This window comes from Geotrypetes seraphini, chromosome 1 (genome assembly GCF_902459505.1).
Source record: "Geotrypetes seraphini chromosome 1, aGeoSer1.1, whole genome shotgun sequence".
NCBI classification, from domain to species: domain Eukaryota; kingdom Metazoa; phylum Chordata; class Amphibia; order Gymnophiona; family Dermophiidae; genus Geotrypetes; species Geotrypetes seraphini.
Window position 1 is genome coordinate 388,497,863 of NC_047084.1, and position 27,283 is coordinate 388,525,145.

General features: G+C 44.8%; 1 protein-coding gene across 3 annotated transcripts in view; it reads left to right on the forward strand.

The window, feature by feature from the left end:
• EXOSC3 (exosome component 3) overlaps window positions 1-27,283 on the forward strand; it is a 45,961-nt gene that overhangs the window by 2,522 nt on the left and 16,156 nt on the right. For all 3 annotated transcript variants that reach the window (XM_033916986.1, XM_033916978.1, XM_033916970.1), the window contains exon 3: window positions 17,647-17,796. In XM_033916986.1, the coding sequence (XP_033772877.1) occupies window positions 17,647-17,796 (150 nt within the window). The remainder of the gene's footprint in view (window positions 1-17,646; window positions 17,797-27,283) is intronic.

Here is a 27,283-nt window from a genome sequence, read left to right on the forward strand (position 1 = left end):
CGGAGGGAAAGAGGAGACAGGGCTGGGGAAGAGGCGAGAGTTCGCTCCACCCCCCCCAACGCGTCAGAGCCAGCGCCGGACCCCCCCTTAAAGGGGAGGAGCCAACGCGGCACACGCGGTGACTTAGAGGCAGGAAGGAGCAGCGTAGCTGAAGTTCAGCTTCAGTTAGGAGAGGGGCAGCGTTTGGTGCCGAGCACCAGAAAAGCAGGCGGAGGGAAAGAGGAGACAGGGCTGGGGAAGAGGCGAGAGTTCGCTCCGCCCCCCCCAACGCGTCAGAGCCAGCGCCGGACCCCCCCTTAAAGGGGAGGAGCCAACGGCGCCCAGCCGTTCGGAGCCTTGAGAAGGAGCCCAGGCAGCCCAGCAGCAAACCTAACTTTAACCTAAAAAAAAAAAATATATATATATATAATTTCTTCTCTCCACTTTCTTCTTTCTCTGCCCTTTCGGCTTCACATTCTTCTCTCTCTCTCTCTCTACCCTTTCAGCTTCTCATTCTTCTCTCTCTCTCTACTCTTTCAGCTAGCTGCACGCCGGAAACCACTCTCAACCACAGAGGGACCGTAGGAGCAAGGAGAAAGAAATGGAGGCTACAGGAACACAGCAGAGCTACCCAGTTTACTGCATCGAGGGTCATATGTATGATTACCTCCCCTCCGGGAGGCGGGCATACATATGCGGTCGGTGCCAGGAGCTGGATAGCCTGAGGATGGAGGTAGGCAGATTGAGGGTCAAGGTCCAGGAACTGGAGGGACTACGCAACACAGAGGAGACGAGCTGGCCAAACAAGGACACAGACGGAGAAGGCCTCATTGTAGACCAGGTGAGGGACCTCGAGAGATTCATCGAGGAGGCCTATAGGAAGGTGGAAGAACAGGACCAGCAGCTGTACAGACGGATGTCAGCAGACGAGACCCAGGATCCACAAGGCGACACCGGGGAAGGACCTAGCGGAGGAACCACACAAGAGGAGGAGACCGTGACTCACCGAGACCCCGAGGGAGAGACACCATACTACACAGAGGACACGGACCTGAGACAGAGGAGGTTGCTGAGGAAAGGGAAGTCTGCTATTGTGGTGGGAGACTCGATCTTGAGAGAGGTAGATAGTCACATAGCTGGAGGAAGGGAGGACCGGCTAGTGACTTGTCTCCCAGGGGCCAAGATACGAGACGTCACTGACAGGATCGAGAGGATCCTGGATGGAGCAGAGACAGAGGAGACTGCGGTGATAATCCACGTCGGAACAAATGATGTGAGCCGGAGGAATTTCAGCATGGCCACGCTGACTGACCAGTTCAGGGTCCTGGGGCGTAAACTGAAGCGGAATACCCGGAGGATAGCATTCTCAGAGATCCTGCCTGTACCGAGAGCAGATGCAAAGAGGCAGGCAGACCTCCAGGCTGTGAATACATGGTTGAAGAGATGGTGCCAGGAGGAGGCATCTCCCTTGTTGGTAAACTTGGCTCTTCCCTCCCTTTCAGAATCACTCAGCTCTGGAACAGTCTCCCTTCCCCTCTCCGCAATTTGAGCCCCCTTCTACCATTCCGTAAGCATCTGAAGACCTGGCTCTTCTCCAGAACGTAACCCCGTCCCGCTCCTGGCACTCTCACACCAACCTCTCTTCTCTCATACTTATATAATTCCACTGGAGTTCCGTTCCTTCCCTAACCATGTAAACCGTGTCGAGCTCCATCTGCGGAGATGATGCGGTATATAAACCCAAGATTTAGATTAGATTAGATTAGGAGGGTTTCCACTTTGTGAGGAATTGGACGTCGTTCTGGGAAAAGAGTAGGCTCTACCGGCGGGACGGCCTGCACTTGAGCACAGAGGGAACTAGACTACTGGCCACCAATGTGAGGAAGGAGATCGAGAGGGCTTTAAACTGAGGAGAGGGGGAAAGCCGACAGCTGATCTGATGTTGACGCTTCGGACAACAGTATCCAGAACAGATGCTGAACGGGCTGACTGCAAAGAGGATGTAGAGAGACCGATGGATCTTATGATCAGACAGCGAGGGAAACAACAGGTAAAGGGAGCTTGCTGGGAGGAGACTAAGGGGCATGGGGACACAGGGGGACTGGGTGGCACAAGGGCGAAAACGGAGGGCAACATAGGGGTCACACAAGGCGAGGGGGATCGAACAGGGGCCAGGGCCCAAGAGGGGGCAAGAAAACCCGGAGGAAAAGCGGGGAAGTGGGGCGACGGTAAGGTGGGGAAACTGAAAGCCACGAGGGTAAAAGCTGAGGGCAAAGCAGAAATTCAGGAAACAGGAGAGGCGGCCCAGGTAAATGCAGAGGTGGAGGAAAAACGACGGGACCTGCGATGCTTTTACGCAAATGCAAGAAGCCTCACGGCCAAGATGGGTGAACTAGAGGTTGTGGCCAAGGGGGAGGACCTGGATATAATTGGAATTACAGAAACATGGTGGACAGAGGAGAATCATTGGGATGTAGTGCTGCCGGGATACAAACTCTACAGAAAGGACAGGACCCACAAGAAGGGGGGAGGCATAGCACTATATATAAAGGACTCTATCTACTCGGTCGGGATGGATATGGCAACGAAGGCAGAGGGGCTGGAATCGCTATGGGTCAAATTGCCAGGAAACAAGGGTGCAGGCATAAAACTGGGGCTATACTATCGCCCACCTGGTACACCGGAAGGAGTCGGGCACGACTTGGAAGCTGAACTGAGACAGGAGTGCAGGACTGGAAGTGTGACAGTGATGGGGGACTTCAACTACCCGGGGATAGACTGGAGTACGGGCCACTCCAACTGCACTAGGGAAACAGGATTTGTCGAAACTGTGAGGGACTGCTTCATGGAGCAACTGGTCAGGGAACCGACGCGAGGGAGTGCTACTCTTGACCTTATCCTGAACGGATTAGGGGGGCCTGCAAGTGGGGTAGAAGTGGGAGGACCACTAGGCAACAGTGACCACAATGTGATCAGATTCACATTAGAAAGGGGGACACCCACAGTAAGGAAGATCGCAACAACTGCGCTCAACTTCAAGAAAGGGAACTATGTTGCTATGAGGGAAATGGTGGGGAGTAAGCTCAAAAACATCTATAGGATGGAGACTGTGGAAAGCGCCTGGACCCTATTCAGGGACACCCTGCAGGAAGCACAAAGAAGGTACGTCCCCAGTTTCAGGAAAGGCTGCAAGAACAAGAGGTCAAAGGACCCAGTTTGGATATCAACGGAAGTAAAGAGGGCAATAAATGACAAAAAAGTATCCTTCCTGAGATGGAAAAAGGACCCAACGGAGGAAAATCACCAGGCGCACAGGAATTGCCAAAAGGAATGCCACCGAAAGGTTAGAAAAGCAAAAGAAAAATACGAAGAGGGGCTGGCCAGGGAGGCGAAAAACTTCAAGGCATTCTTCTGTTACGTAAAGGGGAAGCGACCAGCAAGAGATGAGGTGGGCCCGTTGGACGATGGGGATAGGAAGGGTGTGATTAAGGAGGATAAAGAGATAGCTGAGAGGTTGAACACGTTCTTCTCATCGGTTTTCACGAGAGAAGATATAACTAATATACCGGACTCAGAGGAGCTCATGAGTGGGGAACAGGCTAAAAAATTGGAGCACATAGAGGTAAGTAAGGAGGATGTCCTCAAACAGATAGACAGGTTAAAATGCGGCAAATCTCCAGGTCCGGACGGGATCCACCCAAGGGTTCTGAAGGAACTAAGACAAGAAATAGCGGGCACAATCCAGCATGTTTGCAACCTATCCTTAAGAACTGGAGAGGTACCAGAGGACTGGAGACTGGCGAATGTCACACCTATCTTCAAAAAGGGATCGAGGGGTGACCCCGGGAACTACAGGCCGATGAGCCTGACCTCAATTATAGGGAAGATGGTGGAAGCTATGATTAAGGACAGCATTTGCGAGCACATTGAGGGAAATGGCCTACTGAGAAAAAGCCAGCACGGATTCTGTAAGGGAAGGTCGTGCTTAACGAACCTTCTGTACTTCTTTGAGGGAATAAGCAGTCGGGTGGACAAGGGGGAACCCGTCGACATCATTTACCTCGATTTCCAAAAGGCTTTCGACAAGGTTCCACATGAAAGGCTGCTTAGGAAGCTATGGAGCCACGGGGTGGGAGGGGATGTGCACAGATGGATCGAGCACTGGTTGTCGGGTAGACTGCAGAGGGTCGGAGTAAAGGGCCAATTTTCTGACTGGCAGGGAGTCACGAGCGGTGTGCCACAGGGATCGGTGCTGGGGCCGTTACTCTTCAACATATTTATCAATGACCTGGAAAAGGAGGCAAAATGCGAGGTTATAAAATTTGCAGACGACACCAAACTGTGCGGCAGAGTTAGCTCCAGGGAAGAGTGTGAGGAACTGCAAAGGGACCTAGACAAGCTGGAAGACTGGGCAAACAAATGGCAAATGCGCTTTAATGTGGAAAAATGCAAGGTCATGCATATAGGGAAAAAGAACCCGTTGTTCAACTACAAAATGGGGGGGGGGCATTGTTAGGAGAAAGCAGTCTTGAGAGAGACTTGGGTGTGCTGGTGGATGCATCACTGAAGCCATCTGCACAGTGCGCAGCGGCCTCGAAAAAAGCCAACAGGATGCTGGGCATCATAAAGAGGGGCATAACAACCAGGACGCGGGAAGTCATCATGCCATTGTATCGATCGATGGTGCGTCCTCATCTGGAATACTGCGTTCAATATTGGTCGCCGTACCTCAAGAAAGACATGGCGGTACTTGAGAGAGTCCAAAGGAGAGCAACGAAACTGGTAAGAGGGCTGGAACACTGCCCATACGCCAAGAGGTTGGACAGGCTGGGGCTCTTCTCTCTGGAAAAAAGGAGGCTCAGGGGTGATATGATAGAGACCTTCAAGATCATGAGGGGCATGGAGAGGGTGGACAGGGACAGATTCTTCAGGCTGAAGGGGATAACAGGTACGAGGGGGCATTCGGAGAAACTGAAGGGAGATAGGTTCAAAACAAATGCAAGGAAGTCTTTCTTCACCCAAAGGGTCGTGGACACTTGGAATGCGCTACTGGAGGAAGTGATCGGGCAGAGTACGGTACAGGGATTCAAACAGAGACTGGACAGATTCCTGGGGGATAAAGGGATCGTGGGATACTGAGAAAGTATAGAAACCCAACCAGGTCGAGCATGTGCAAGACCGGAGGGCTAGGACTTCGATGGGAAGATAGGACTCATCAGGAAACCAGGATGGCATGGGGGCCCCTTCTGGTGATTTAGACAGGTCAGGACCTGTTTGGGCCGCCGCGGGAGCGGACTGCTGGGTGTGATGGACCTATGGTCTGACCCGGCGGAGGCACTGCTTATGTTCTTATGTTCTTATGTATCTGATCATTCTCTGAGACTTGATGGAAAAGTATATCTTATATTGCTTCAAATATTCAAAAATCATTCCAAAAAAATCAAAAGGGATCATTTCTTGTCTCCATATGTTTAAGTTCATTAAAGTTTATAATTTGCAGATAAACTAAGAAATCACTGAATTGATTAGATGTGAAAAACAGTTCACTTAGCTTATAACTGTGATCTGAAACTGCTAAAAGTTTACACATCTATTCTAGCACCCGTTAATGCAGGGGTGTCAAATGTCGGTCCTCGAGGGCCGCAATCCAGTCGGGTTTTCAGGATTTCCCCAATGAATATATGCATGAGATCTGTTTGCATACACTGCTTTCATTGTATGCTAATAGATCTCATGCATATTCATTGGGGGAAATCCTGAAAACCCGACTGGATTGCGGCTCTCAAGGACCGACATTTGACACCCCTGCGTTAATATAACGGGCTTAAACACTAGTAAGGTAATTACTTCATGTGCTCATAGAATGCTAGTTCACAAGGCGCTAAGCGGTAATAGAAAAAATCTACCAGTGGTGCTTTGAAATACTCTCCACTAATATAATACATCAACATGCAACCAAAAGGCACTTAGCTTGGTGAAGTATCCCTGGCTTTGACACGAGCCATGTTTCGCTGATGCTACCTCAGAAAGTCAAGACGCAGCTTAAATTCATAGGAACCTGTGATGAAAAGTCACCTAATGGAAACCAGTCCAACATGTTCATACATATACCTTACCCTCCACTAATGAAAATTTTCAGAAGTTATTTAAAACCATGACAATCCAGAGATTCCTTAAGTCTTTCAAATTTAACTTACTTCAAACATTAAAACAATTTTACAAAGATATCACGGGAACCGGTGTTCAAAGCCGAAGCCTCAAAATGCTGGGACATGTGCCATCTAAAAGAGCCAGCACAGCCTACCCATTAGCTGATAATTTAAAAGGACCCAACCCCCACAGAGACCTAATATTCCCAGGAGCCCAAAGACACTATAAATTTAGTGAGACACCCCCCCCCTAAAAAAAAAAGAAAGAAAACATGTTCTAGTACATAACATAGACAAGCAGCACTGAAAAAACACCCCCCAATTTAGCATTCAAAGCCAATGTCATGAAGTGTATGGACATCAAAAAATTGGAAAGGATCATAAAAAGCTCATAACAAAGTCTTAAAACACCAGAACATCAAAAACTATGAAGGCAGTCAAAACTATAACAAACCAAAAGTACCTTAATACTCTTTAGCTTTCAGCATTAATGAAAAACTCTGCTCAAATGCCCAGGAAACCAGCGTTCAAAGCTAAAACTTAGTAACACTGGAATCTGTGACTTCACCAAATCAGCCTGCTGGCTGTGCACAAAAATTTAAGGGACCCTCACCATCAACCTGAAGTACTGTTTCCTTATAATGTAGAAACTAAAACGGAATACTGAATAGTATCAAAACAAAAACTACCACAACCAGACACAGGAGAATCTAGACACCATTCACATATCCTCCAATCAGAGACATCAAACGGAAAAAACAGTATGATGGCGTTCTAGCCACACAGGCAGCAAAACTAGACCACCAACTCTCCAATCTACTAATCACGACCCCAGACTACAAAACTTTCAGGAAAGAAATAAAAACACTGCTATTCAAGAAATCCATGAAGACTAACACTGTATGAAACATTTCAATCCTCTGAAGAAACCCACTCTACTCTGTAACACCTCTGGACATGTCCAGAAATCCTCTTCTATAATCCACCTTGAACCGCAAGATAATGGCGGAATGAAAATCACTAATGTAATGTAAACATTGCTACAATTCCTAAAATCATGCTAAATCTAACCCCTATATTAACCCCCCAAATAATCCTAAGAGAATCAAAATGAATTCATGAATCTATGAAGCACAGAGCATTGTTTCTATATATGATTTCTGAAAATGGATATGCAGAAATATTTTACAACTTCACAGAAAAGCACACCACTCCACTTCCCGATTCGATCCCTTGGAGTGGACCGTATTAAGTTGGAAAATCCAACGTTGTTCCTTTCTCCACAGGAATCCTTACCAGGTCACCACTCCAGGGGAGAGAAATGGTTTCAAGCACAAGGAATTTCAGGTCCATGAGAACATGAGAGCACTCCTTCCAGTGTAAAGCCAGGGAAGCCTCCAACATTTCTCTGCGGATTCTACAGAGATGTTCTTGAGTATGATGACGAACAGCCCTTATCGTGCATCCAAAGTAGATCTTTTCACACGGGCACAGGATCATGTACATTGCTGCTGTAGTAGAACAATCAGTAGTTTCACGTAGCGAAAAAGGGAAATCCACCACCTCTAAGGAGAGAGCATGTGAACACACAAAGCATCTGCCATACAGACTATGTCCCTCCACAGGATCCTGTTTTGTTTGGAGCAACAGATGTAAATTGAGATTTAGTTAACCGTTCTCAAGTTGCGATCACGTGAAAATGTAAACCTAGGTTCTTTCTTAAACACATCATGCGCCTGCAAGATATGCCAATGCTGTTTAATGATTTTCTTAATGGCAAAGGCTTGAGGAGAATATGGAAGAACACAGGTCAACCTAGGACGTTGTCTAGATGGAGTCAACTGTAATAATATCTCATGTGGGGCATACAAAGCCCACTTGTATGCCCTTTTAACAACTTTAGTGGGGTTTCCCCGTGCAAAAAAATCTATCCATCATCTCTTTAGTCTGCTCCATAAATTCTTCTTTATGAATGCATAAACATTCATGCAAAAATTGTCCAACAAACATGCAAAAATTGTCCAACATGTAAATTGTCCCTCAAGTGTCTTGGATGGAAGCTGGTGTACATTAAAAGATTGTTTCGGGTGGGGGGGGAGGTGTCAAGTGATGCTGAGCAAGAGAGCAGAAGTGCTTGCCTCAAGCTTCTGGGCCCCTCTCCTATTATCGGCAAATTTGACCTTTTTCTTGAATGGAAGCTGGTGTACATTAAAAGATTGTTTCTGGTGGGTCACATGATGCTGAGCTAGAGAGCAGATGTACTCAAGATCCTGGGCCCCTCTCCTATTTTTGGCAAATTTGACCTTTTTCTTGAAGCCTTTTTCCACGTAATTATCCTACCTGGTGAGGTTGGGCCCTCTCAGATCTGCAGCCAAATACCAGATATGGCAGCGAAAGTCCCTCAGAAAGATAAAGAAAAGGGGAAGCATGCGGATCCTGAGATGGCCAATGAGGAAGGCCCAGATGGCTCTTCTGTGAGCTCCACATGAGTGCAGGAGATTGTCGCCGAGGTAAAATGGGCCATTACAATGGGTTAGACAAGCTGGATATCATAGATGGCCGCCTAGAATCGCTCACCAGTGAGTTCTCTGCATGTTGTCAATGGGTCTCGGTGTTGGAGGATGACATGCTGCGCCTGAACACCTCCCAGGAGGCGCTCCAGAACAAGGTAATGACTTTACAAAAGGTAAATCGTGCCAAACGAATCTAATTGAATTTTTTGATTGGATGACCGGAGAGCTGGATCGAGGACATATGCTAGATGTAATTTACTTAGATTTAAGCAAAGCCTTTGATACGGTTCCTCATAGGAGGCTCTTGAACAAACTTGAAGGACTGAAGTTAGGACCAAAGTGGTGAACTGGGTTAGAAACTCACTGTTGGACAGATGCCAGAAAGTGGTGGTTAATGGAAGTCCCTCAGAGAAAGAAAAGGTGAGTAGTGGAGTCCCTCAGGGTTCAGTGCTGGAGTCTATCCTGTTCAATATGTTTGTGAGTAACATTGCTGAAGGGTTAGAAGGAAAAGTGTGCCTTTTTGCTGATGATACCAAGATTTGTAACAGAGTAGACACCGAAGAGGGAGTAGAAAATATGAAAAAGGATCTGCAAAAGTTAGAGGAATGGTCTAATGCCTGGCAACTAAAATTCAATGCAAAGAAATGCAGAGTAATGCATTTGGGGATTAATAATCAGAAGGAACTGTAAATGATGGGAGGTGAGAAGCTGATTTGCACGGACAGGGAGACCTTGGGGTGATAGTGTCCGAAGATCTAAAGGTGAAAAAACAGTGGCTGCTGCCAGAAGGATGCTGGACTGTATAAAGAGAGGCGTAGCCAGTAGAAGGAAGAAGGTGTTGATGCCCCTGTTCAGGTCATTGGTGAGGCCCCACTTGGAGTTTTGTGTTCAGTTTTGGAGACCGTATCTGGCGAAGGACATAAGAAGACTTGAAGCGGTCCAGAGGAGGGCAACAAAAATGATAGGCTTGCGCTAGTAGACGTATGAGGAGAGACTGGAAGCCCTGAATATGTGTACTCTAGAGGAAAGAAGGGACAGGGGAGATATGATTCAAACGTTCAAATACTTGAAGGGCATTAACATAGAACAAAATATTTTCCAGAGAACAGAAAATGGTAAAACTAGAGGTCATAATTTGAGGTTGAGGGGTGGTAGATTCAAGAGCAATGTTAGGAAATTCTACTTTACAGAGAGGGTGGTGGATGCCTGGAATGCGCTCCCGAGAGAGGTGGTGGAGAGGAAAACTGTGACTGAATTCAAAGAAGCGTGGGATGAACACAGAAGATCTAAAATCAGAAAATAATATTAAATATTGAACTAAGGTCAGTACTGGGCAGACTTGCACGGTCTGTGTCTGTATATGGCCGTTTGGGGGAGGATGGGCTGGAGAGGGCTTCAATGGCTGGGAGGGTATAGATCAGGGATCTCAATGTCCCTCCTTGAGAGCCGCAATCCAGTCGGGTTTTCAGGATTTCCCCAATGAATATGCATTGAAAGCAGTGCATGCACATAGATCTCATGCATATTCCTTGGGGAAATCCTGAAAACCCAACTGGATTGCGGCCCTCAAGGAGGGACTTTGAGACCCCTGGTGTAGATGGACTGGAGTAGGTTTTGACGGAGATTTCAGCAGTTGGAACCCAAGCACAATACCGGGTAGAGCTTTGGATTATTGCCCAGAAATAGCTAAGAAGAAAAAAATAAAAAAATTGTAATTGAATCAGGTTGGGAAGGCTGGATGAACCATTCGGGTCTTTATCTGCCGTCATCTACTATGTTACTTTAGAAGAAAAGTTAGACAATATTGAGAATTGGTTACGCCAGGGACATCTTCATTTAATAGGACTCCTGGAGTCCATAGTGGAGTCGGAGCTGCGGGGATTTCTTGAAACCTGGCTGGTGGATTCCTTGCGTGTTGAGCGGGCACATTGCTTGGGGCCTAAGCGTGCACAAGAGGAACGGCCTCGCATAGTGATCTTTAAACTTCTCAATATGTGTATAAAATGGAAATCTTGCAGACAGTATGAGCGAGGGGCCCCCTGGTATATGATAATAAACAGGTGCTCTGTTTGCAGGACTATTCTGCCTGAGTTTCAGTGACTATGTGTTGATCTTCACCGGAAACACATCCAGTTCGCCTTCTCTACCCAGCAAAGAAGATCTACTACGAAGGGAAGCCCCATTTATTTGACAAGATAGTGAAAGCCACTTGCTTTGTATAACAGATGTCTACTCCTTCTACCAGTGGCTCACCTTCCTGACTACTAGGCTTCCATTTCCTCCCGGGATTTTTGATGTTGAAGCTCTGGTCTTATTACCCCTTTGTGCACTGGCTTTAGTGTCCTGGAATGCTTTTGACTTGATCGAGAGCACCTAGTTGGCCTGTTGTCAGGTTGGGTCCTGGGTTGCTCTCCCAAGTTGGGCCAGTCTGCTGTGACGGTGACTTATGCCCACCCTCCTCACTCATGGCGCATTCAGATCCAGAACTTGTATTGAAGCTTGTACACGAGAGCAGTGGAGCCTGCAGTGTGAAGAACCATGCCTAGGGTCACTGTGACATTGGACTCTTTCTGAGGAGGGCATTCGTTCAGAGATGTCTTCCAAGCAGGCGGGTCTTCTCTACTGTTCCCAGGATTTCTTGATGCCCACCACCTAGCCATGAATACTCATCATCTTGGTTGACAGAGGCATTGGGGCCCTATTTTGTTCCTGCACATGGAGCGTGCCCTCTGCTAAGGCCCTATACTTTTGCACTCAAGCGGACCAATACTGCCTGAGATGATGTATGGGTATGGGGTGGATGTAGTGGGCTTGCTTGCTGTATAACGTATGGGTTATGAATGGTTTTCTGAGTGTGAGGTATGTACAGCATTGTTCATGGATGGGCAGTTGGATGGCTCATGGTGGGTGATGGTTGTTTGGGGGCAGGGGTGTTGGGGTGTGCTTGTTTTACTTAGGGTACAGCAGGCCTTTGCTTTGTTATTTAGTGCAATGGGTGGGCTTTTTAGGTTAGTTGGGTTGGGTACTGGGATGCTGCGTGGTAAGAGACTGATGCGGGTTTTGGTATACCTCTGTTTACTTTCATTCTGGTCTGACAGTTTATTATGTTCAAAGGTATATAGAAGGTTTAAAAGGTCTGATTTCTACCATTATTCTCTGCAATTTGGAATCTTGTACTAGTTGGCAATATTATCTTGAAGTTATGGAGAGGGGCACAGGTAGTTTCTGGCTGCCCCATTTTGTCCTTAGGGACATATTCTGTAAGGGGTATAGGGGGATGTCTGTGGAAGTTTACATTGGGTGTGTATGTGGGGGAGGGGGTCGTTGCTTTTCTCTGGTTTATCTTATCTTGCTTGTGCTCTCTTTTTCAGTTTCCATTTTTTCTTTCTTTTATTATTTTTCCTTTCTTCCTTTTCTTTGGGGGTGGCACAGAACTCTCTCTCCAAGGTTCATTGCTTCCAGACAAGATACCTGCTTTTCTTTTCTTGTCTGTCCTTCTTTGGATGAATTTGGGTGGGACTGTAGGCTGGGACGGCCTCACCTGGTTTTATAGTCTCAATGGTTCATTTCATTATATTCTGTTTTTCAGGATGACAGATGATTAAACTGATTTCTTGGAATGTCAATGGAGTGACATCTTCAGTTAAGAGGCAAAAGATATTACAAACTCTGAATCGACATAAGGCAGATCTTGTTTTTCTGCAGGAAACGCACTTGACCTCTGCTGAATATGAGAAATTTACTTGCTGGTGAACGGACAAGGTGGTAGAAGCAGCAGCGGTACATCGGAAGGCTGGAGTATTATATAGGAAAAATCTAGAAACGACGGTGAATGATGTCTGGGCAGACCCTTCGGGTAGATTAGTGTTGGCTCATGTTATTCTAAATAGACAATCTCTTCTACTTTGTAATGTATATTCCCCAAATGTATATGAGAAGTCCATTTATGCTGCTTTATTTTCTGCTTTGAATCAGTTTTCTGGTATATCTATTTTGATGGATAGAGATTTCAATATGATCTATGACCCTAGTCTTGATAAATCTAATTCCCTTCTGCAGAATCGTATGGATTTGACTAGAGGTATTTCTCTTCTCTGCTCTTCTTTTCTTTTGACCTTCTCGACGTCTGGCATACTCTTCATCCTGGTGAGAGAGTCTACACCCATTTCTCATGGGCTCATGGGTCTCAGTCCAGGATTGGCTATTCTCTAAGAATTTGTTCTCCAGTAAACGTCTAGCAGGGGTAGGCCCCTATTCCATTCAGATCATGCTCTTATTTGGTATACGCTGGAGGTGGATGCAACCGGGGACAGCCCTTTATAAAGTTACTGGCTTTTTGGATTACCTACCTAAAAAATGGAGGGACTTTCAGTTTCATAACGCGGCTCACGTGGATGACCCAGCATTGTACTGGGAAACAGTGAAGGCAGTCTTACGAGAGGAAATTATTGCCTATACTCGTTTTCAGAGGAAGATCCGGGATCGCGAAATTCTCAGAGAGGCAAATAAGGGCAGATAGAATGTAGTTCACCTGTCATCCCACCACCCAAAGGAAGATGGTCCTTTTAGCCTCGCAGGCAGCACTGAACAAGTTAATCCATGCCAGAACAGTGAGGGCTTTTCAATATTTTAAACATAAATTTCATTTCTATGGCAACAAAGGTGGGAAGCTGCTAGCTAACTTGATACATACTTCCCGAGGGATCCTCGAGACTTGCAGTTTGCTGTGGAGGCAGGTACTTCGGAACACACGGATAAAAAGATAGCGGTAGTATTTTGCGCATTTTACCAAAAGCTGTATGACCCACCCTGGGTGCCTGAGTTAGAGAGTAAGATTTATTTGGATAATATTCCGGTTCCTAAGGTTTCCGACTCTCAACAGAGAATGTTGAGCGCTCCTATCTCAGAAGACGAAGTCCTACTTAGTCATTCCATCTATCAAACTCTGGAAGGCCATGGACCCTGATGGGTTTTGCTCCAAATTCTACAAATTATTTAGTGATGAGATCGCATTTGTTCTGGCTTCCATCTTTAATGCTTTTGTTCAGTTGGGGTCATTACCATCTTCATTGTGAGATGCCCATATTGTGGTACTTTTGAAACTGAGCCGGGATCTGAATTTGCCAGGCTCTTACCACCCTATATCACTTTTGAAAACAGAGGTGAAACTGTTTTCAAAGATTCTGGCTAACCGATTGGCCCGCACTCTTCCTGATCTGATTGTGGACCCCCAGGTAAGCTTTGTCAAGGATCGGAAAGTTCTGCACAGTCTTCGGCAAATACTGACCTTGGAATATGTCACACATCTTCATTTATTGTCTTGGCTTGTCAGCTGTGATGCAGAGAAGGCTTTCAATTTGGTCTCCTGGAGGTTTTTATTCTCTGCTTTGAAACACTACAGTTTTACAGAGGGAGGGGGGTGTTGGATGCTGTTTCTTCACTCTATGCTTCTCCTCTGGCTTCCATTTGGGTCAATGAGATGCTTTATGATTAACTTAGAGATAAAAAGAGGCACTCGCCAAGGATACCCTCTGTTTGTCCTTACCTTAGACCCCTTGATATAGGACATCTTATAAACCCCTGATGTACATGGGGTATGTATTGGTGCTTCTGAGTTTAAGGTATCAGCCTTAGCAGATAATCTTTTGGTCCACATTACTGAACCAGAAGCTTCTTTGAACACTTTGTTGGTAGTAATAGCAGAATATGGGGATTTTTCGGCTTTGGGATTAAATTTGGACAAATCACTGGCTCTTGCAGCATCTAGAGAGGTGCAGACGGGTTTGAGGGGATTGTTTCCATTGAAATGGGCTAATCATTCTTTTCGATATCTTGGGGTGCAATTAACATCCTCTAGTCTATCACATGTCTTAAGGAGATTAATCTAACCTTGTTGATGAATTATACCTGCCAATGATTAGATCAGTAGTTCCCAAACCTGTCCTGGGGGACCCCCCAGCCAGTCAGGTTTTCAAGATATCCCTAATGAATATGCATATGAGAGATTTGCATATAATGGAAGTGACAGATATGCAGATCTCTCTCATGCATATTCATTAGGGATATCTTGAAAACCTGATTGGCTGGGGGTCCCCCAGGACAGGTTTGGGAACCACTGGATTAGATGCTTGGAAATTTTTTCCTTTATCTCTGCATGGAAGAATTCAGTTATTTAACATGATTGTTTTCCCGAAATGGCTTTATGTCCTGTAGATTTTGCCCATCTGCTTGTTACAAAGAGATATTCGGAAGCTATAAAAATGCTCTGCGACTAATCACCCTCCATCCCAATTTCCACCGAGACTTTAGCCTTTTACAACAGCACCACAAACGGACTGGGGGGGGGGGGGTGTTCAACACTTTGGATCAAATCAAGAAGTTGGCTATTCCAGGTTTTCCATAACACAATCAATGTAATAATGTTGTATAATACTGTTACTGGCAAGAAGATAAGTTAATACAAATTTCTCCTTTAGTTAGCTTTGAAACTTCAACAGTTTTACTTCTTTTCAAAAAAGCATAAGCCAGAGACACGTGTAGACCAAGAAGAACCTGTTTGGAGCTGCAAATGATGCAAGTACCAGTTTGCGATGTGCAATGGAAACCAAATTATGGAAGTTTGTGGAGCCTGCAAGAAGCCCCATTTTTATAGGAAGTGTTCCAGAAAATTTGAGAAGCATTATGTGTAGCATGTATTCAGAATAACTGATCATTAGAGAATGAATCTTGTTTTAGAAACCTTTGATTCCATTTGCTCAATATTTTAAGTTACATACCCTATTTTTACCTAAGAAGTAATTTTAAAATAGGATCAAAATGACCCTTGTTAGGTCGGGGAAAGTTTTGGTAGTTCTAGTATTTCTACAAAGAGGCTTACCCAGGTTCATAAGGGATCATCAGTGATTTCAACCTTGTTATCTCTGGTTCTCAGCCCACTATGTTAGCAGCTAAGCCCTTGGTATTGACTTCTAGTCCTCAAGGGCTGCCAATGATTCAAGATTTCAGGATAACCCTGATGAATGTACATGAGAGAGATTTACATATTTTCTATGCTCATTTTATGCATATTTATAGGAGAAAACCCTGTTGTGTGTGTATAGGAAAACGTAGCTTTCCCAGAATGGAGAGAGAGACTCTGGTTTACCTGCATAAATGTATGTGTGTATCTGGTTGTGAGATGGAGGAAAGGAGGCAGAGAGAACCAAGAGAAGACCCAGAGAGAGAGAGGGAGGATTTGTTTATGTGTAGAAGCTAAAGATAGAAAGAAAGGGAGGGGGGATCAGATAAGAGGTTTTATCTGAAAGATGTATGTGTATCTTGATTGGTGGAGGTATGAAGCCTGTTCCTTATAGACCTGAGTTTGTGTTATTTTTCCAGTATCTTTCTGTGAAAGTTGGTTTTGTCTGAAACAATGACCCTTGATTGACCCTTGTTTCCCCAATAATAATATACTGTCTCATTAATTTTAGGTCCAACAAAATGCACTAGGGCTTATTTTTGAAATATGTCTTATTTTTTTCATGTACAATGATCATTTCTCCCTTCCTCTCCTCCACCCCAGTTCTTCCTGTTTCCTTTCTCTCTCCCACATGTGCAATATCTTTCCTCCCCTCTCACCCATCCCCTTGTGCCTTCCCTCTGCAGCATCTTTCTATCCCTCTCTCCCATCCCCCCATGCAGCAGAACCCCTGCATAGCAACTTTCTATCCCTCCCATCCCCCATGCAGCAGAACACCACCAACCCTCCCACCACGAAACCGACATACCTCCTTCCAAAGAGCAGCATTGGCAGCACTCTAAACAGGCTGCTTCGTGGCCTTCTCCCGCCGAGGCCTTCCCTGTGCCGCGTTGCAGCCTGTTTAAAGTGCTGCTGACGCTGCTGTTTGGAGGGAGGTATATTGGTCTCGCAGTGGAAGGGTCAGCGGGGTTCGGAGGTTGGCGGGAGGGGCTTTGGGGGTTATCTAACTAGGACTTATTTTTGGAGTAGGGCTTATTTTTGGGGAAACACAGTGCTTGCCTTTAAGAACAGGTAGCTGGGTCCATTCTTTGTCTGGTTACCTTAAGCACTTGTCTTTAGCACATCTATTGAAACTCTGGATCCTCTCAGCATTCTGCCAAGGTTCTTTGTTAATCTCAAGTACTGGTACTTTAGAAGTAATTTAGTAGCATTCTGAGGCTGAATAGTCAGGAGCTTTAGGTCTTTCTGCACTGATGTGCCCAGGATCAGATCTGTTTAATATAATATCCCATGGGTCTTTGCTGATATTGGTTAGGCCAACAGAAAATGCTGACAGCTAGCATTCAGCAATGTAAGGCTGACAGCAAGTACTACAGCAACCTTAGTGTAAATTTGAGAGACCGAGATGATACTCCACAAACCCTGGCTTTGGAATGAGGGTTCATTGTTGTTGTATATGCAAAATGAGCTCATTTGCAGATGCTGACCAGAAGACCTGTTGTGGAAATCAAACCTAGGTGTTCAGCATAGCGGTTCACAGGACTGCAGCCACGCCAGCCCCAAATAATTATATTTAAACACACAATTCCCCCAGGAGTAAACATGCAGAATTCCTGCAGGAGTTAAAAAAAAAAAAAATCCAACTTGAGATTCAAAGATAGATCTCAGTTGGTTCCAGTGAAGACAGTTACTCCATCAGCTCCCCAGTGCTCCAAGGGGAAAGGCATGCCCTGCAGCTCTGCATAGCAGGTAGGCCTGGCTTTTTAGGTGTTTTGTGTGCTCACAAATGCCATCCATGGTATCCTCTTCATTGGCTCCCTTCAACACTGATAGACACAACAGACCTGGTTCACTTCTACACCACTGGGCTCTCTCTTTTCTTATGAGGTGCTTTCATTAGATGGTTATAGCTTGCAGAAGTGAGCATTATAGTTCTAAAAGCTATACATCAAAAAGGTTGATATTTTTTATTCAAATCACAAAATCTGTGTACTAAAATTTCTTGCCTTCATATTTATTTTCTGTTTACTTTGCTGTTCTCTTGCAGTATGTACCAGTGAAGGGTGACCATGTGATAGGTATAGTGACAGCAAAGTCAGGTGATGTATTCAAAGTAGATGTTGGAGGAAGTGAGCAGGCCTCCCTATCATACTTGGCTTTTGAAGGTGCAACCAAAAGAAACAGACCAAATGTGCAGGCAAGTGTTTTTCTTGGAAATGTGTTGAGTGCCTATTGTTATTTAGAGCTGCCAAGTTACCCAGTCCCACAAATGAGACTTTGAGCCAGTTCTGGATCTCTAACAACCTTATCCTGTTGCATTATGAGACACATTATGGGACCTGGAACACTGATTTCACTGGATAGAATCAGATGTAAATGCAAAACCTGGAATTGGGTAACTTGGTGGTGCTTACATGCATGTGTATCAGTTTTATGTAGGAAATGCAAACTGGCAACACGTTTGAACGTGATTAAATATCTTTTATTTCTAAGTGACTAAGTTCTAGAATCATGCCCAATTGTTTATGTTTATTGAAAGCTTCTATGCTGCTACTAATGACTGGGGAGTCAATTCAAAGCGGTTTACATGAGCTTCTGTAAAGGTGTTACAATACAGAGTTAGCATTTTTTGAGATGGTTTTCAATACAGACACATTTATACCATAATCAATCATCCTATATATATGCACATAATATACTAGTTTCGTATACTATGTTCATACTAAATCCTACCTATTTGCACACATAATACCTGTATTGTGTTCTATGTTGTGTTCCTAATGGGGACTAGCCAGCTATCTCCTCTATGTTCCTTTATTAATTAAAGTATTCTGTGAAGAGGATGGTCTTAATCCCTTTCTTGAACTTTCAGGTATTCTTTACTAGTTTTAATTCCTTCGGAAGGGAGTTCCACCACCTTGGAGCCATCACTGAGAACATTCTTGTCCTAATGCTTTTGTATTTGATGTCTCTGAAGGAGGGTATTTCCAATAGGTATTCTTGGCGCAGGAACAGTGCACGTGCTGGTGTATGGTAATGTAGGTTGGCCGCTAGATATTGTGGTTCCAAGAGATGAACGATCTTGAATTTCACCCTGCTTTCAATCGGGAGCCAGTTTAATTCATTCATTAGCAGGGTGGCACTCATCTGCCTTGATTTTCCCAGTAGAAATCTTGCTGCTGCATTTTGTACTATTTGAATCTGCCTGATCATGTACTTTGGAACGCCCAGCAGTATTGCATTGCACTAGTCAAAGATTGAGATTACCAGGGTTATTATTACATTGGACATCACTTGATGGGTGAGATAGGATTTAAGTCTTCTAACCCAATAGAGTTTGCTATAAACATTTTTCACGATGAGTTTGATCTGTAACGTCATATCTAGGTTCAGGTTCAGCCCTACTCCTGTGTTTCTCATTGCTTCCATGGATGATTTTATGGTATTGCCGTCTCGGGAAAGATGGTAGAAGCACTGATAAAGAACCGCATCATTGACCACCTTGACAGACACAATCTGATGAGGACCAGCCAGTACGGCTTCAGCAAAGGAAGATCTTGCTTGACGAACTTGCTGCACTTCTTCGAGGGAGTAAACAGGCAGCTAGACAAAGGCAACCCAGTCGACATTGTATATCTGGATTTTCAGAAGGCGTTCGACAAGGTCCCGCATGAACGACTTCTTCGAAAAATTGCGAGCCAAGGGATAGAGGATGATATACTCACATGGATTAAAAACTGGTTGGCAGATGGGAAGTATGGACAATACTCGGACTGGAAAAGTGTCACGATTGGAGTGCCGCTCAAAGTCTGGTTCCTTATCTCATCCGAACTTCTTATATCCATCTATCAAGAACAGTATGGTTGAAGGGGAAGTGACGTCACCACGGAAGATGGCCGCTTAAACTCAGAGCTCTGACGGGGCTCGCGGCGTTCAAATAACAAGTTTGCTTATCGCGAAGTAGCGAGCGTCACCCACGGAGGATACCGAGTGCGGATTGCATGGCGAGTCGGAGGAGGCTGGAGAAATTTCACTTCACCAGCGTTAAGTCGGTGAAAACTCGCTCGCAAGCTCCCGGCTCCCCGATAGCGGTACCTAAGATGGCGGAGCCGATCGCGCCAGTACCACCAGCGCCCTTACAGACCAGCACTTTACCGTCTGATTGCTGTATGGAAGGGAAGATGGAATTGTGGTTCAGAGACCTCAAAGCAGAAATGGGGCTGAGAACCGATGTTAAAGCAGCGCTGGGGGAGCTGCGAGCAGAAGTAAGTGATCTGAGTGGCAGAGTCCAGGTTGCAGAGGAAAGGTTGAGCCACGTGGAAGAGTTGGAGAAGGAACGCACAGCAACCATGGATACTACAGTAGCATACATGGAGGACTTGAAGAAACAGGTTGAGGATCTGGAGAACCGCTCCAGGAGAAATAACTTGCGTTTCAAAGGGGTGCCTGATTTGGAACGCTTTAAAGATGCCAAGGAAGTGGTCTCTGAATTTTGTACAGCCTTGCTTGCAGATGAGGGCCATACGGATCTACCAGTGATTGACCTGCAGAGGGCACATAGAAGTCTGGGCCAATTGAGAGGACCTGGCAACCGAGATATAATTGCCTGCTTTGGTGATTTCCAGCTGAAAGAAAAGGTTTTACAGGCTGCCAGACGCCGCCCAGAATTTGTGTGGCAGGGGTTGAAAGTTGGGGTATACCAGGACCTAGCTCTAACTACATTACAGAAGCGAAGATCTTTCAAAGAAATCACCCAACTGTTGCGGGCTGAAGGGTATAGATATAGGTGGCTTTTCCCCTTTGGCTTGCATTTTACTATAAATGGGACTCATAGAAAGGTGGATAATGTCCTCGATGCTTGGATGGCATTGAAAGAACTTGGATGTCGGATGCCTCCGGATATCTCTCCCCGGAGTCAGGGTGGCCTGGAACTGGAGACAGTAACAAGCGACAAATTACGCGGGGCTGATGAACACTTGCCTTCCACGTCTGCTATGGGATAGGGAGATCCAGACTGGACTTCACTGGCTACTTCTAGAATATTCCCACAATAGTAGGGAATGGGACTTCACTGTTGGTTTTAGAATATAGAGTGGATGTTTTTGGCATTCACGGATTATGCTGTTCTGGGTGGTTGCATTTTACAGAAAATGTTGGTTCTTTGGACTTATAGTAGATAGGGGGAAATATGCTATAAGTGATTTCTTGCGAATGAGTGTGTGAATGGAAGGGGGTGTGATGAGGGTAAGCATTAAGTGATGTGTCTTTATGGGCCTTTTCAGTTAGACTCACTTCTTATCATGGCTGATTCAAAACTTGGTGAATCAGCTAATCGGAGGGGGGGAGGGGGGAGGGGAGGGGATGCTTGTAAGGGATTCGGCAGACGACGGGCTCTGGGGGATGGGAGGTCACCGGGAATACCCCCTGGGCTGATTATAGGATCTTGGAATGTAAATGGGCTTAATAGTCCAGGCAAAAGGAGTATCGTTTTTCGAGAACTTAGTCGTATGAAATGGGATATCTGTCTTCTTCAAGAGACACACCTAAGGCCCCGAGATACGTCATTGCTTCGGCGGCCGCAGTTTGACATGCTCTGGACCCACCAGGGAGAGGGAGCTTCCAAAAGGGCAGGGGGATTGGCCATTTTGGCACGTAAGGGACTGGGTCTGCAGGTGGAACAGGAATACAGGGATGGGGAAGGAAGGTGTCTAGCGGTACGGGGAGTACTACAGGGTCGCACTCTAACCATTATAAATATCTATGGTCCTAATGTAGGTCAGGAGGCTTATTATAGGAAATTGAGGAGAGCATTGAGTACTTTTGCGCAAGGTGCGATTTATTTGGGGGGAGACTTTAATGTCCCTCCTGAACCTGCACTGGACCATTCAGGGGGGGGACGCAGGTCACTTCGGAAACCAGCTGCAGAGCTCAGGGCTTTAATGGGTTCACTTGGGCTAGTAGACGGATGGCGGCTATTACATGGTACACAAAAGGCTTACACTTTCTATTCACATGCACAAAATACCTACACGAGATTGGATGGGATATGGATTCACAGGAATTTAGCAGGGGGGCTGCGTGCAGCGGAGATAGAACCGATGCATGTGTCAGATCATGCGCCGGTATGGATATCTTGCACGGAAATGTTAGACCCGGGGGGTAGTACATATTGGCGACTCAATGAATCCCTGCTGAGTTCCCCTCAGGTGGTTGCTGCGGTAGACCGTCTTATTGGGGACTATTTAACTTTGAACGATAATGGGGAAGTATCTGATGCTATATTGTGGGACGCTCTTAAAGCGGTTGTCAGGGGCGAATTTATCAAATGGGGGGCTAGATTTAAAAAACATAGAGCCCGAACCTTTCTTCAATTACGAACCCGGTTGACTCAATTGGAAATGCAACATCAGAATAGGAGGGACGCCCGATCATTGATACACTTACAAAGAGTAAGGGATGAATTATATCAACTTCAAGTGGAAGAAATGGAACGTAAGCGAGAGCGCTTCCGAATTAATATCTATGAACATAGTAATAAAGCTAGTGCACAAGTCGCGAGATATATACAGATTAAACAAGCTCGGAATACTATTACAAGAATCACAAGGGAAGTAGGGGGGGAAATACACGTCAGGGATTCCACTATTCAACAGGAGTTCAAATGTTTTTACTCGGAACTATACGGGCGCCCGGGGCCCATGGTGGAGGGAGCGCAGACTAGATTTTTGGATTCACTGCAGATACCGGTGTTAACAGAATCGGATCAGGAATACTTAGGAGAGCCGGTACAGCTGTCAGAGATTCTAGGGGTGATTGGTGAGTTGAAGAATGGTAAATCACCGGGATTGGATGGGTACACTAGCCGATTCTATAAACAATTTTCGGAGCACTTGGGGCCCCTTCTAGTTAGAGTAGCCAATGGAATATCTGGGGGAGGTAGGCTCCCGCCTACGATGGGGGAAGCAGGAGTGGTGATTTTGCCTAAACCGGGAAGGGATCCTTTATTCTGTGGTTCTTATCGACCCATATCTTTGCTGAATATAGATGCCAAAATATTGGCCAAGGTTTTAGCTAAGCGCTTGGGAAAGGTATTACCTAACTTGATCCATCAAGATCAAGCGGGGTTTATACAGAGGAGACAGGTGAGTGATAACATCAGAAGAACTCTGAATTTGCTATGGAAAGTGGGTGAGAGCCGAGAGAAGGCAGTTTTGATATCGATTGATGCTGAGAAAGCATTTGATCGGGTTCTTTGGGGATTTCTATGGGAAGTGATGGATAGGATGGGTCTGGGGGGAAGGTTTGGAGAGTGGGTTCGGGCTCTATATGCGGAACCGAGGGCATGCATACGGATTAATCAATCATACACTGATTTCTTCCACATATACAGGGGAACTCGGCAGGGATGCCCCCTTTCTCCCCTATTGTTTGCGGTGTCCCTAGAACCGCTTGCAATAGCTATTAGACAGCATGCATCATTGGTAGGGGTAGTTAGCGGGGAGATAGAACATCGAATAGCGATGTTTGCAGATGATATCCTCCTATACGTGGGACAACCTGAGCATTCTATACCTCATATACTACAGATATTTGACACATATGGGAAGGTTTCTGGGTTTAAAATAAATCTAACAAAGACGGAGATTTTGAACCTGACGCTAACAAGGCAGGAGATGGATAGGTTGCGGGATATTTTTCCCTTCAGATGGGCGGAGCAGGGGATTAGATACCTGGGAATTTATATTCCTTCAGACCTTCAGAGAATTTATGACAAGAATTACATGCCTATCTATAGGCATATCAGAGCTGACCTGCAACGTTGGCATGGGCTGTGGTTATCTTGGTGGGGCAGGATTGCGATCATAAAAATGAATGTACTTCCCAGGCTGTTGTTCCTTTTTCAGACTTTGCCTATCCCAGTTCCTTTAGGAGATTTGAGGAGACTGGATAGGGACATTCGAAGCTTTATTTGGCATCGTAGATCGCCTAGATTATCCAAATCTTTGTTGTGGGCCCCTAGGGAGGAGGGGGGCAGGGGGTTGCCTAATTTGGCGTGGTATTACCAAGCGGCGCAGTTGAAACTGGTGCTAGAATGGGAAGTTGGGGAATGTAAAAGTGGGGTACAAATAGAACAGAATTGTAGTGATATAGTACCTTTGAAATTCAAGATGTGGGCATCGGAGGCGCACCGCATGTGGGTCCAGAGCATGTCTAATCCCTTTTTGCAACATTTGGCACGAATATGGAGTCAAACGCGTAAACAGATGGGTGACGGGGCTTTGGTTTCAACATTGGCGGGGATACAACACGAACCTTTATTTCCAGCAGGCAGAGATAACAGGGTCTTTCACCGATGGTATCAAAAGGGGTTACGAGTGTTTCGTGATTTCATTGGAAAAGATGGACCAATCCCATTTCCTATACTTCAACAAAAATATGATTTACCAGATGGGGACTGTTTTGCTTATTTACAAATTCGGCATTTTATCATAGCACAAGGTTGGGGTTCTGGGCTAAAGATTGATAAGGAATCTTTGGAAAATCTCTGGTTGTTGCTGCAGAAAGCTCCTAAGCCCCTGTCGGTGATCTATCAATTCAAGAGGGGTTATGTACCCGCTACTTATCCTTTTAGATTGGCATGGGAGAGAGATCTGGGCATTCAGATGTCTGATAAAGATTGGGAAATGATTTGTCGGGAGGCATATAAGGCTTCTACCTGTGCCTTGGTTCAGGAAAATGCATACAAGGTGCTGACGCGATGGTACTATACGCCAGAACGTCTGCATAGAATCTACCCTGGAGTGCCTGACCTATGTTGGAGATGTGGACTGCAGGGGGGATCTTTTATGCATATCTGGTGGGATTGCAAACTTATACAGCCTTTCTGGAAGGTGGTGACTGATACATTGTCTGAATGTCTGAGGGAATGTGTTGCTCTTTCTTCTAGGAGTTGTCTCTTGGGTTTATATAACTCCAAGGAGTGTTCTTGGCAGACTAAATTTCTTAGATGGGGATTAGCGGCTGCGAAATGTCTAATTGCCAACCACTGGAAAAATGTGGAAGCTCCCTCTCGAGCTGTATGGGTGTCTCGTTTGCTTTCTATGGGAAGGATGGAGGTAGCCATAGCAAAGAGACGACATAACTATATCGTCTATTTTCATACCTGGAGGAAGTTGGAAGAAATACTGGATGCTCTGTAAGGGACCTTCTAGGGACCCTTGCCTTGTCGTCTGCCGGAAGAATGGGGTGGGGGGGGAGGGATGGGGATTGTGGTTAATTGGGGAACTAGTATTAAGCTGGGACATGGGGGATGTGGGCGTTTGTTTATTCGACATGATTATATTTTGTTTTTCATTCAACGTTATCAACCTGCTGTTAGTACATGATATTCTTTGATGTATATCTATACGGCTGAGTATATTGTATTGCTTCTGTGCATTGTTAACCATAAAAGTTTCTTTTCAATAAATACTTAAATATTAAAAAAAAAGAACAGTATGGTTTAGCTCATGAGGTCTATTCAAAGCGTTCTTCACCCTTTCTTGAAAGAATTTTTTACACTTATTTTCACACAAGCTCAAATATTCTAACAGTCTGATTTTAAAATCCTTATGATCCTAGGTAGAAAAACAAAACAAAAGTGGCAAAAAACAGGAAATAACGAACTTCCTTCCTTACTTAACACACTGCCGCAGATTTCCAGGGACATGGAATATAATCATTCTTCACTTCAATTACTTTCTCAGGAGCAGCTACATCCAAAGCTCCAGTCAAAGTAGTATTCCAGTGCTTCACTGCAACATGCATAGACATGGAATCATCTATGTCCATTCATTCACGAAATCACAAACTTCAAAATGTGCATGCACTGTTATTTTCCTTAAAACCGTTTTGTTCTCCTTCGCCGGTCTTAAGTAAAAAGATAAAAGAGGAATGATCAGACCATTCAACTGGTGATATAGTAACATCCCCTTCTATTGAGCCCAACAACTGTTGTAATAGAAATATCAAATCAAGAATATGGCCCACTTGGTGTGTTTTTTTTCAAAAACCACCTGAGATAGCAATAATGCAGATAGCATTGCAAACATTACATAATCAGTTCCCTCCAAATTGCCAGGCTTTATTGGAACATTAAAATTGCCCAGCAAACACATTTTTGTAAAATCTATTGTTAAACTCATTTAAAAATTTGTAAAAGCAAAACCTTGGGTCACTGCAATACCAGGAGGTAAATATACCACACAGAGCACCATACTTTCATTCTGTATCACAACACATTTCACTTTCTCATTCGCCAAGGCATCAACCAATTTAAAACCTAATACTAATCGATGAAACACTAGGGGCCTGATTCTCTGAAGAACATGATCATGTGTCAATTACACATCGGTGTCCTTTAGAAAACGAAGACATGATTCTCTAACAGATGCTTTAAATGTAGGCCAGCATTTTACAGGCCTACATTTAAGACGGCTCGCACCTACGGAGACACATAGGAATGTTTATGGATGCCCAAGACCACTTCTGGTAGAAACCACGCCCATGCTGGCCTTGGGTGTCGGTAGGCGTGCCTAGATGCCTTCGTAGGCACGAGTCAGATACCTACTGTATATTATAGGTATCCTTCGCCACATGGATTTTTTTTTTTTTTTTTAACATGCGTCCCAAGTAGCTGGTGAGACGGCTATGGGATGTCTACTGCCACCTACAATCAGGACACTGTAGAATTGTCCCCTAAAACTCCACCTCCCCTGTCTTCTCTCTGCAAGCCCAATCCCAAGCAAAGCCTGGAGGACAGCATTGTCTTAACCAAGTCTATTTTCAACAGCCTTGATTCTGTCGCACACAATACATCATAGATTATAGGAAGTTTATTCCTAACTGACCTCGCATTTATATAACCAAACTTCATACCATTTTTAACCTCTTTTACCACATTCACACATTGAGGTTACATCCAGATACTCATAAAGTGTTGTAGAATTAATATTAGTATTAATTTTAGGTTCTGTTGCTGGATACCAGAGGACTGTCAGTATGTCAAAGCAGTCTTAACTTGCCTGGAAAGTTATTTGGGTATCAGCACTGAATTTTCACCAGTGGACTGCCCCGGCATTACCTGGATAGTGCTGGGGTGGTCAGTAAAGGTTTTTAGCCACATCATCTGGATAATGTTGCTGTGAGTATGGTCCCAGAGAGGTTTACTTACTTGAGTAGGAGCTGCTCCTAACCTGATAAGTGCCATTGACTAAGAGCAGCATTTACAATTTTTTTCTTCTTGACAGCATATCAAGGCTCCAGTGTGATGGCTGGTGGTTCGAGCCATGTTTTGGCAGAGTCTCTTCTTTTTTTTTTTTCCATTAATTTTTATTTTCAAATTTTACATAAAGTGTACATAATAATTAAAATACAATTGATAATTGCATAGTATCACTTTTATATCTAGTACATTATATATCTAAATTTGATTTTCCCCCTCACCCTCCCCCCACCCTTTTATTGCTTAAATATAATATTTCAGAATTTTATCAAAATTATACAACATATTAAAATACAATTGATGGATATTCAATAACTTTTTAAATATCTAATACAATATGTTCTACATCTTTTTTATCTCTTTTCCCTCCCCCCACCCTTCTATTAGTTTTCATTCATATATTACATTTTATATAATATAT